The sequence below is a fragment of the Hyaena hyaena genome, unplaced genomic scaffold (genome assembly GCF_003009895.1).
Source record: "Hyaena hyaena isolate Hyena2069 unplaced genomic scaffold, ASM300989v1 scaffold_294, whole genome shotgun sequence".
In the NCBI taxonomy this organism is placed as follows: domain Eukaryota; kingdom Metazoa; phylum Chordata; class Mammalia; order Carnivora; family Hyaenidae; genus Hyaena; species Hyaena hyaena.
In genome coordinates, this window is record NW_024080923.1 from 1,521,235 (window position 1) to 1,533,410 (window position 12,176).

Below are 12,176 nucleotides of genomic sequence, written 5' to 3' on the forward strand. Positions count from 1 at the left end.
ATTGGGCAGGTATTTGTAGGATTAAAGAGGATTTTCACTTTATTTACACCTTTAAAATAAAATTATGGTCATGCATTACTTGAGTAATCCATAGAGCAATACATTCAACAAACAGACAAATATAAAGAATGTGAAAAAAGAAAATAAGCCAGAGGAATAAAATTTGCTTTGTTTCCTGCAAGTCAGTTTTCATTAAGTGTTCTGCTAGCGCATAGCTTGATGTCTCCCGGATAACCTGTGCTCTGTGGTCGTAGGTCTCTGAGGCAATGTTCTTGAATTAGAAATAATAATGTGCAAGAGACAGAGCTAACAGATAGCTATTTATGAAGAATCCATTAAGCATAAAAATGTCCTCTTGAATTAAAATAGTTAGAAATGTACAGAAAGAGGAAATCAGGGGTGCCTGAGTGGCTTAGTCAGTTGAGCATCTGACTTTGGGTGGGGTCATGATCTCATGGTTTGTGAGTTCAAGCCCCACACTGGGCTCTGTGCAGACAGCTCAGAGCCTGCTTCAGATCCTCTGTCCCCCTCTTTCTGTCCCTCTCTGGCTTGTGCTCTCTTTTTCAAAAATAAATAAACATTTAAAAAAAAGCAAAGTATTTCCTTGGCTGAAGACAGTTGACAAAATAAACCTGGGCCCAGTAAAAGCAAATCTGTGCTACACCCTTTGTGATATCCGGGAAGAGAGGCACTGATGGGAGACAGAGGCGAGGAGGAGGAGGCGGGGTCCTCACAGGAGTGTGGGCAGAGAAACACAGCAACCGCACACCACTCACGGTCTCCTCTGATGTGTTTTCAGTTTGTGTCATGGGAAAAATTTAAGGAATATACGTTAAGAATCCAGACTGTAAAAGGCAGAGGTGGTGTCATGGTAAGGAGATTCACAAAAGAGGGGCGCCTGGGTGACTCAGTTGGTTAACCGTCGACTTAGGCTCAGGTCATGATGATCTACAGTGTGTGGGTTCGAGCCCCACGTCAGGCTCTGCGCTGATGGCTCAGCGCCTGGAGCCTGCTTCAGAGTCTGTGTGTGTGTGTCTCTCTCTCTGCCCCTCCCTCACTCGCACTCTGTCTCTCTCTCAAAAAAAATAAACATTAAAAAATTAAAAAAAAAAAGAAGAAGAAGATCTGAATGAGAAAAGCCATGAAAATCAGTCACCCAGTATAGAACTGAGCTGATAAACACTAGGCCATTACTATGTTACCATTCTAGCCATAAATGAACAAATGTCTCCTTAAGCTTTCGGTATTTTGAAATTAAAAGCCATTGATAACAAAAAACACCCTGTAATAATAACTGTGAATGGATATTCCTCTTTGCAGGTTAATGCACTACTTCCCTAGAACTCTTTACACAGTGGATACGAGGGATACACGAGGGACAGAAGAGCAAAAGGGTGGCTTTCTCCTCTAACATTATGACTTTTGCTCATGAATAATTTAAAATGTAGTTTAATAAGCTAGCGAATATTACCTTTGATTTCTTTTTTAAAAGTCGCTCGTAATTATAGATCTTATAAATGATACATGACTTAAAACATTTTTTAAAATGTTTATTCATTCTTGAGAGAAAGAGAGAGAGAGAGAGAGAGAGAGAGAGAGAGCATGAGCAGGGGAGGGCAGAGAGAGAGGGAGACACAGAATCTGAAGCAGCTCCTGGCCCTGAGCTGTCAGAACAGAGCCTGACACGGGGCTCGAATTCGGGAACGGCGAGATCACGACCCGAGCCGAAGTTGGGCCCTTAACCAACTGAGCCACTCAGGTGCCTCATGATTTTAAAAATTATAATTCTTATGTAATGAAAAACACACACAAAATGCATTTTGCCTCTGGGTTCCACAGCAAACTCAGCATCTCGTCAAGAATGCAGGAAGCAACTGAACGTGATAATACGGATGGACGGATCACAAAGTGAGCACGTCCACACAGCCCGTCTCTAAGTAAGCAGGGATTGTGTTTCATCTATGTGTTAATATGAATATTCTTGCATCTCACATGAGCAATTTTCTTTATTTTAGAAACGTCAATCATTTCTGGTGTTTTAGGACACTGTTCAAATAACAAAAATGATGCGGTCAAATATGGTGTGGTAGCAATGATATGCACAATTCGAACAATTTCTTATTCTATTCAAGTATGATAATCTTCACATCTGTTGCCTAGTCAGACTGCAGGGTTCTGCTGGATTCCAGTCCCCTTTGACATAAAAAACTGTGACTTTATCAATGAGTTATTTTAGCTTCAGAAGCATTTAAAAAATTCTGTCCTCACTCCAAGGGAGAATTTTCATGTGTACATGATGTGAAAAATTGAATTACCTACATAAGGTAAGAGTCATTTGTACCTCTGTTTTTGTAAGGGTTTTTGTCTATACTGTGATTTGAATTTTGTCATTCATTTGGTATAAAGAGCCAACGATGATGAAAAACCCAAACTTCCAACCCAGCTGGGCCTCACACAAAGGCATTCATGGCCCTATGCATGAACACACTCCACTGGTCCCCAGTGTCCAAGTGGACCGCTCCGTGGCGTCACCCCTGAGGAGGGGCCACAACGAGGGTGGTGCCCACCCCCCCTGGGCCTGTCTCAACACATCCTCTGAGCTCACAAAACCAGAGTCCCCTCCGCACCAACTCACACTGGGTATGGTCCTGGCATCCGACCCTTTAACCCAAAGAAGCTCTGAGAACCATTTACGGTTTCTTCCTTCCTCCCTTCCTCTTTGCCTATGAGAAATTTGCAAGAACACTAATTTGAATATGTTAAAGACCTGGGAGTCACGTAATGCTTCAAGCAAGGGAAATTCTGCATGGGCTAAAACCAAAAAATCAAGGATGCTTAGGTTTATCATCTTAGAGTCTTATACATCTAGTTATGTCAAATAAATCAGCTAAAATGAAACACTACATGAAAATATCCTCAAAGAAAAGTTGACTGGATATCCAGACTGCATAAATGTATCCATTTCTGCGTAATTTTTAAAAAAATTTTTAATGTTTATTTATTCTTTGGGAGCGAGAGAGTGAGAGAGAGAGACAGAATCGGAAGCAGGCTCCAGGCTCTGAGCTGTCAGCACTGAGCCTGACGTGGGACTCAAACTCATGAACCCATGAGATCATGACCTGAACCAAAGTCGGACACTTAACCAACTGAGCCACCTAGGTGCCCCACCGCTGTAATTTTTTTAAAGGTTTTTTATATATATTTTTTAATGTTTTATTTATTTCTAGGAGAGAGAGATAGACAGCGTGAGCAGGGGAGGGTCAGAGAGAGAGGGAGACACAGACTCTGAAATAGGCTCCAGGCTCTGAGCTGGCTGTCAGCACAGAGCCCGACGCGGGGCTCGAACCCACGAACCGCGAGATCATGACCTAAGCGAAAGTCGGACGCTTAACCGACTAAGCCACCCAGGCGCCCCTAAAGGTTTTTTAAAAAATGTATTTAAGTGATCGCTACACCCAACGTGGGGCCCAAACTCATGACCTCAAGATCAAGAACTGGATGTTCTACTGACTGAGCCAGCCAGGTACCCCCATTCCCACTATAATTAAGTCTTCTTCTTTATCTGAACTTTGCCTTATGAAACTACTAAGTTTCTCTAATGATATTTATAAAAAGAATTGTTGTACATTAAATAGGTTAAGTGAACCATGGAAAGAATTGTGTTTTAAGGATCACAAGATGAATCTTTTGATGAACTTAAATGCCTTCAAATGTATCCAAGTTATTGACTCAGACCTTTCCCAAGTATTAATTTTCCTAAAGGAATAGTTATTTCTAAACATATTTACTTTCATGATAAAGGCCTGAACAGAAAGTTGGACAATAGTCAACATGTCACAAGCAGAGTTCCTGACTTGGGAATATAATAAACAGTGAAATATAATGGATGCTCCCTCAAAGTGTTAATTTTCTGCAATTTCTGATCAGATTCTGTTGGGCAGTGTCGCAAAATGACTACTTTTATGTCAGTGTGCCTCTTGCTTTTTCAAGGGCCAATTAGAACCAACTTTTCTTCTTTTCTATGTGTACTTACAGATACAGCAAAAGCTGTAAGAGTAATACAGCAAAAGTTGAATAGTCTTATTTACACGTTGTGGGTATAGAACAGTTTTAAACACCAAGGTATGAAAATAACATATGCCAATGGAATGTATTATGTCCCCTGGTTTTTAATGACATCAACAAAAGAAACTCCTAGCTATGTATAAAATATGTAGTTTAGTGGTTTAGTTCACTATAAATTTTATAGACAAATATGATTTATTTAATCAGATCGAGCTATCTTTCAGAATGATCCATAGGAAATCCTTAAAAATGTTCTTAATCTCTTAAAATAAACCTCCTAAATTAACAACTGGGTAATGAAACTGTTTCTTACTGCCGGCTACACCATATTCAACATAAAAGTTCACATGCTCGGGACGACTGGGTGGCTCGGTTGAACGTCTGACTTTGGCTCAGGCCATGATCTCACGGTTCATGAGTTCGAGCCCCGCGTCGGGCTCTGTGCTGAGAGCTCAGAGCCTGGAGCTGCTTCAGATTCTGTGTCTCCCTCTCTCTCTCTCAGAGATTTTCCTCTTAAAGGAATAGAGAGTGATAGGAATATGATCAATTAACAGAGACAGTATATATGAACACTTATGTAAAACATCAGTTGCAAAGATCCCAGGCAAAACATTACTTTTCTACAAAACAGTTTCAGAATCATGGAACTGAGGAGTTCAATCTTGGTGTATTTATGGAAGATGTCAAGGCAGAACCACAGTGAAATACTTTCAGAAGACGTAGAACATTTCGCTTATCCTTTATAATTTTTCTAAATGTTTATTTATTTTTGAAAGAGAGACAGAGCGTGAGTTGGGGAGGGGCAGAGAGAGAGGGAGACACAGAATCTGAAACAGGCTCCGGGAGCTGAGCTGTCAGCACAGAGCCCGATGCGGGGCTCAAGCCCACGAACTGCGAGATCATGACCTGAGCCAAAGTTGGACGCTTAACCGACTGAGCTACCTGGGTGCCCTCACTTAGCTTCTCTTCAGAGAAGATATTGTACTTTTAGTGCAGAAAATCCAACGCTCCTTGCTTTTACTCTCCACTCATCTACTTTCTTGACACGCCAGCCAAAGGACTACAAGTATCATATCTTTTTTTTTTTTAATTGTTGGTCTCACCTGCTAGATTTTCAGCATATCAAAGGCAAGGCCTGTCTTACTCTCCTGTTACACAGTCCCTTCAAAAAGGCTGGTGCATTTTATGGGCCAGAAAGACATCAGTTGTTGAACCGACTGAACCCTTTATATCATCTTTCTGTTGTTGTTCTTCAGGCCAAACTTTAAACCCGATTTTTGTTTACTTATTCTTTAGCTTTTCCTTGTTTCTTGACCTCACTGGCTGTGGTGGGACCACCTCTGGCATAATTATCCAGTGAGAGTCTGGCCACAGAGAGGATTCGTCACCAGCTTCTCGGTACCCAATGCAGTTCAGTCCCAACTGGCTGACCACAGTCGGCTGCTAACTACATTCAGTTCCTGAGCCGCCAGTTAGTTCCTCCCTATTCCTGCACCCCAGCGAGTTCCCTCACAACAGTGTTCTGGTGGCCGGTCCTGAGGCTGAGGAAGTAAAAGGCTATGGATAAAGTGGTGTCCACACATCAGCAACACCGAGACCAGAACTCAGATCCATTATTTGGGTGTTTCTGGTTCATTTCCATAGATGCCTTCACAGATCTGTTTCCTAGAATCCCGGATCCCGAAACTATTTAAAGGGACACAGAAATTATCCCTTTAGAGGGACACAGAAATTGAACAGACGCAGCTGAAAAACAGTAACTTTTATACAGATGCTGACGGCTTTACCCAATCAAGGGCACAGAGCTACATAAATGACTCCTAAAGATGTCAGGTCTGTGTCCATGTTCAAACAAAGGACTGCTGAGAGAAAGGGTCAGCTAACAGCCTTCTCGTGGACTCTACTTAGCAGTTTAAGTAATCCTGTAAGTATGTATTTGCAGGCTTGGGTTTCTTTAACATCTCTTAAAATCTGTAAGAAAAAAAAAAAGTAAACCCAGAGGCATCTCCTTTCCCCTTCAATCAGAGGTGAACTAAAACCGGTAGAGGCTGATGTGTCCACAGTGGAGGAAGCCGTGCATGTTTTTTCTCAGTGCTTCCTCTTCCTTTCCTTCATCTGCCTTTAAAGTAAAAACTAAGGGCGGTCTGGGTGGCTCAGTCGGTTGAGCATTCGACTTTGGCTTGGGTCATAATCTCATGCTCCATGAGTTCGAGCCCCGCGTCGGGCTCTGTGCTGACAGCTCGGAGCCTGGAGCTGCTGCGGATTCGGTGTCTCCCTCTCTCTCTGCCCCTCCCCCTCTCGTGCTCTGTGTCTCCAAAATAAATTAAATAAACATTAAAAAATTAAAGTAGAAACTAAAACACACATAAACACACATAAAAGTATTAACATTTAGAAAGAACTTAGAGAACAGAAAGAGAAGAGAATTCATGCTTAGATTGAAAAAAAATATTTTTAAGGAAGAGGAATCCAGGATAACCAATTATTCTTGAGCAGTTGAGAGTCTTACGGCAAATGCCATCCCTTTAGGCAAGCAATGTTTACTTCCTAGTGCACTACTAAAAGAAACAAGGTTGAAGCAAGGTTGCAAATCACATTAGGTGTGGGTTTTAAAAAAATATTTAAGCACTATTTATCTTCTTCATTGAGCTCCATCAGATTTCAACATCAGGTGCTTCGCGAACCTTCTGACAGTCCATTTTTTCTCCATAATCCTAAGTAACTCACACTTCGAGTTAGTACCATTAAATGGTAGAACCTAAATGATTTTAATAAAAATTTCTTTAAATTAGTGTTAATTCATTAACATCAGGAAGTAATCCCCCACCCTGACCCGCCCAGGGAGTGCAGACTCTTCTAACATGGCGCCCTGTTACAGCACACTCACTCAGCTACCAGCTCGGGGCAGAGCCCTGGGGGCACGTGCGTCCACTGCCTGGGGAAAGAGGCCAGGCTTTCTCTGGAAGCTTCCATGGAAGGTTACCAGCGGAGCATAGCAGTGAACTATTGAATACAACCAAGGATTTTAATCGATACCTAATTCTCCCAGGCAAGGTGCATACGTGTGAAAGAGAGTTCCATCTTTCTTCAGTACTGTGGACATTCTGAATTTTTACAGCCTTGTTCTTTGAAGTCTAAAATCACATCTACGACACTATTAAGATTCCTGAAAATGGCTACAGTTCTTATGCAGTCACTTCAAAATCTATCTGATCTACATTTTACAATTTACCCAGGCTACGAATATAAACAGATCTCTGCAAAACTGGAAGATCTGTATCAGGCCTACGCTTACAAGACCTGGGTATTTTCTGGCAAAGCACTTGTTTCTCTTAGCCTGCTTCTTCTTTCCTATTTGTACTCAAGTGTGTCAAAGTCCCAGACACCCCCTGGCCAGGGGGCACCACATGAATACAGTGCCACGCGGCAGGAACTCTAACAGATCGGTGCGCCTGGGCGGCTCAGTCGGTTACGTGTCTGACTCTTGATTTTAGCTCAGGTCATGATCTCACGGTCATGAGATCGAGCCCCACGCTGGGCATTGTAGTGACAGCACAGAGTCTGCTTGGGATTCTCTCTCCTCCTCTCTCAGCCCCTGCCCTGCGTGCATGCATGCTCGCTCACTCTCTTTCTCTCTTAAAATAAATAAATAAACTTAAAAAAAAAAAGCTAACAGATAAACCAATAACCAAGAGCCAAAGACTGAGGCATCTTTAGAACCGTCTCATGTGGAAGACGTACCACAGGGAATCCGAGCACCTCTCTCCCAACACACCTTTCTCACCCAGACAGCTGAGAGACGCGAAAGTACAGGTTGGCTGTCCCCCAGGGGGAAGAGACTTGTGCATCTGGTGAAGACAGGATGGGATGGAGCATGTAGGCTCGACCAGAGGACTCGCTCGGAGCCAGTCCTGGTGAGGGGACTGTGGGCCTCGGGCCAGATGGAAACTCCAAATGGACGGTGTCGTGTAATGTCGGCCAAGTGTAGGATACGTCTATAAGGAGCAGAGCTACATCAGGTGAGAATGGAAGGCTCGGTTGATCCGAGTTCTTCCAGGCTGTTTTCATCGCAGGACTGATATGTCTGAGCCCTGAACATGTGGTGTGGCCACACGGAGGATTTGCAACAAGACACAGTTTGGGTCCCGTCTGATCCAGCCACGGTCACATCATTACAAGTAGGATTAGGGTTTGGACTAGGGAGTGGTCTTGAGAAAACGTGTAAGTAGAATTCAGTGTGTGGTTTTCTCCTTGTAAACAAAACTAGACATGAATTTTAAAGCCAAGATCTTCCAAGACCTTCTCTTCCGTTTGGTGTTTCAAAGCTCATTTCATATCTTTTTTTTTTTTTTTTTTTTAACCCATGCTGCACTTCGCCATGTTCAACATTGCAAATTTCACACATGTATAAAGTCATGCAGATGAATTATTTTACCTTTGCCTGCACCTACATCAGGCGGGAGAATACCGGCTTTAATGAAGGGAAACAGAAACATGACACTGTATAGTTAGATGTAACACACCCAGGAGCATGTAAAGCGATATAAAAACACTTATTAAAACGCCAAAGCATGCAAGGAGAAAGAGGTGTACCAAGTCAGGTACAGGGGATACAGATACCCTGGTGTCCCCGAGCTAACCCAGTAATCAAATCCACATACAACTTAAGGCTCATTATTCATATCTGTCTATTATGTAACAAGTCTTACGGGACTTCAAACCAATGGTTGGGTCGAAATGTCATTTCCTTATGCTATGGCAGATAATCAAATACATCACCCTTAAGCAATTCTAAGCTTTAGAGACATGCAAAAATCAGAAAATCTTTTATAATATTTTTGGGAATTTTCATTGAATCTCATTTTTTTTTCAAAGTAATGCCTTAAGATATGAAAGGAAGCATTCATGCCTCTTCTCCAGACGCTACTGGGACTATTTTGCTTTCTCTGCAGTCGATGGCAGAGAAATACAAAGTCCTGTGCTCAAACACAAAATCAATGCACTGTTTAATAGCTGTTTCATATTTCTTACTGGAAAATCTAAATCAGTACGTGGCCCAGAAAATGATTTTCTGGTGAGTCAAGACCAGAACGAGAACTACATTTATTTATTTGTATACAGATGTGTATGTATGTGTATACAGGGAGTGCATATATCTGTATACTGCATGTACGTGGATGTGCCTGTGTGTGTATGTATACATGCAAAGCTGTAGACAGGAAAAAACATGGCCTTGAACTTTGAATTCATGTGTGGCAAAATACTGTCATTACATTTCAATGGAAGCTTAAAAATTTCACACAGACGTGGAAAGCAAATATCAAATGGTTATTCTAATATGGGTTAAAGAATTGAGTGTATAGACGTTGGGGTGAGAAATCGCAAACCGGCGTCTGCATTCGTTGGGAAAGATGGGTGCCCCGTGGGAAGGAGGAAGGAGAAGGCATCCACTTAGGTTACAGATTTTTGTCTCGCGACCCTCATAGTGACACGAACGTTATACATACCCAGCTTACCTTCGTCCACGGTGGTCACCGCCTCCTCTGTTATCTGGCTCCCCGATCCTGCTGCTGTCTGAGCGTAGAAATAAAACTTATACCGCGTGCTGAAATTTAAATTTTTTAAAGTCCAGCGTGTCTTGTTGGCAGGAATTTTCAGGTCCACCAGTGGGCCTAATTCATGTGTGCTGTTGACTGGCAATAAGAAAAAATAAATAAATGAAATTTTAAAAAATTGTAAAGAATTAAAAAAAATAAAAAAATAAAGAAGCGCGTTCCTCATTAATCTCTCTAGGAATACTACTACCAACAAGTGGGTCAACCAAAAAGGCCAAACTTGGATTGCGCTGACTTGTAATTCATTGATCGCCTGCTGTAGCTGATAGCCGTTTACAGCTTCTCTAACATGGCAAAACAGGGGGAAATAAACTCCCCCATAGGCTTAGAAGCTAGGGGAATTTTGCAGCCAAATTGCAATAACATTTCTGTATTTTGTGATTTTGCAGGTGGTGTCATAGGCTGATGACCCCCAAGCTTGTCTCCAGCGGCCTTGTACCAAAGGAACCCCTCTTTTTTTTTCTTTCTAGCCTACTTTATTTTTATTTTTTTTTACTGTTTTCTAATTATAGATAACACCTACCTAATAGAACAATAGCATCCACCCGGCCCTCAGAGGTCTGTATTATTATGCAGATTACTTGATTTTCAAGAGCCTAGGTGTCTTTAAAAAGCATGATGTGAATGAAGTTCCTTCTGGAACACCACTGGAAGGTGTATGTACGCATATGCGGTACAGCACTGAAGAAATAACCACTTTGTGCTTTAAGAGAACAGTTCTTTCTCTTTTTTCCCTTTTAAGCCATATTTCCCCTTTCCCTTAACCCAATAACTTACTTGGCTGATATTTTAAGGTGTACTCAGTCAAAATGCCATTCGGGCGGCTCGGGGGGTCCCATTCCAAAGTGAGGGAGTCTAGTGTCGGGTTAACAATCTTCAAAGACGACGGAGCACTGGGGACTTAGAGTGAGAACACGGAGTCAACGAAACGGTTTCCGAAGGTTTCAAAATGCATTAAGGTGACTACTGCATACGCCGCACCCCCACACCGTTCACAAGGTTTTCTGTAACTCACTCTTGTGCCTCACTCCGCCCAGAAAGCTGGGACGAGAACCCGTTCACCCAGTCTCTTCCTCTTTTTTCTTGTCGTTTCCACGGAGGCTCATTAAAACCGTCCTCCAGAACACCTAGACGCTTCGCCTCTCCCCGGATCCGAACCCGGTATTTTTGAAGGAGACGGAAGTCGCTTCATGCGTGGTGTCTGGACGGAAGCAAACTGGTGACTCAGCCAAACGATTCTGACCAGACCTGCGTTCTGGGCCGTGTTTGTCTCCGACAAGCCAGGAGTCCCTGAGCGGCCGGGACGCCGCCCACGTGCAGGGTGACTCCCACCGGGCAGCTGGCGGTCGCCGGGCAGGGCCTGGCTCTGGGAAGGCCCACAGGGCGGCCGGCTCCCGGTGCAGAGGCTGGCGCATTCCCCGAGGAGACGCGCCTCCGCGCCTCGTCTTTTCTAAATGCACTTCCCCCTGAGGCTGACGGAGGGCGGCGGCTCCCCCTCAGGGCCGCCACCTCCTCTCCACACCCGCCATGTTCTCTAGGACCCGTAACGGCCCCACCGTCTCTCTGGACTTGGAACCAAATCTCCCCCTGGAAACCAAGGAGTCAACCTGAATTTCTCTCTCTGCTGTGGTAGGAAGCCCTCCCTAAGGAGAGAGAAAAAAGTGAAGAAGAGAGGAGAGCAGACTTCAAGGTCACCCAGATGTGGGTCCAGCTGCCCACACCCCCCGGCCCAGTAAACTGAGGCAACTTAATCAGACCGCGTGTTTCTGTGTGGTACCGTATGTGGGAGACAAAGAAATAGAAAATGTATTAAAAAAACGATGCCATGTGATGTGGGCCGCTCAGTTCTTTGGGTATGAGCCCGACTGAGCGGTGCGACCACGAATAAAGTTGCCTCCTGGAAAGAAGAGCCTCGGCGTCACGGCTGTGTGAGACTCCTGCAGCGCCTGCACACTCGTCCCTCTGCCTCATTTCTTCCGCCTCCCGGGATACGGCATCCTGTCAGTTCCACCTCATATGTGTCAACCACATCCGTTCCCTACTCTCGTCTCCACCACTGCCCCACTCGGGGCCTTCAGTGGCCTTTGCCTGGGTCTAGAAGGTTCCTGGCACAGAGTTCGAAGCTTCCCACCCCTTTCAGAAGCTGATGACAGCCAAAAACTCTCCCCAGAAAAATAAACAAATTGCATATAAAATGAGGGGGTTCTTGGAGCTCCTTAAACCCAATCATTGACCCCCAAGAGAGTGTAGTCTTCAGGTTAAGAGCTTACAGGTTGCTATGATACGGGTCCTCCTTCACTGACCTTCCTCTCTCTTCTCACCATTACTGGCTACACAACTGGCAGTTCCTTAGGGAGCCACACTGTTTCACACCATTGTGTCTGTGGACCTACTACCTCCTCTCTTCCTTAGCCTTTCATTCACTGGTCATCCCTACTACGACACCTTCCCTGAACCGTCTCCAGGGTGAGCGTGACGTCTCACTAGGGAAAGCCG

The 12,176-nt window shown here is 43.9% G+C and overlaps 1 protein-coding gene across 14 annotated transcripts in view; it reads right to left on the reverse strand.

The window, feature by feature from the left end:
- The window catches only part of NRCAM (neuronal cell adhesion molecule), a 79,055-nt gene that overhangs the window by 15,617 nt on the left and 51,262 nt on the right, over positions 1-12,176 (reverse strand). For 6 of the 14 annotated variants that reach the window (XM_039247239.1, XM_039247232.1, XM_039247227.1 and 3 more), the window contains 3 exons: positions 10,458-10,580; positions 9,573-9,758; positions 8,501-8,536 (listed from right to left, as the gene is read on the reverse strand). In XM_039247239.1, the coding sequence (XP_039103170.1) occupies positions 8,501-8,536; positions 9,573-9,758; positions 10,458-10,580 (345 nt within the window). The remainder of the gene's footprint in view (positions 1-8,500; positions 8,537-9,572; positions 9,759-10,457; positions 10,581-12,176) is intronic. The other 8 variants (XM_039247237.1, XM_039247234.1, XM_039247238.1 and 5 more) reach the window with 2 other exon arrangements.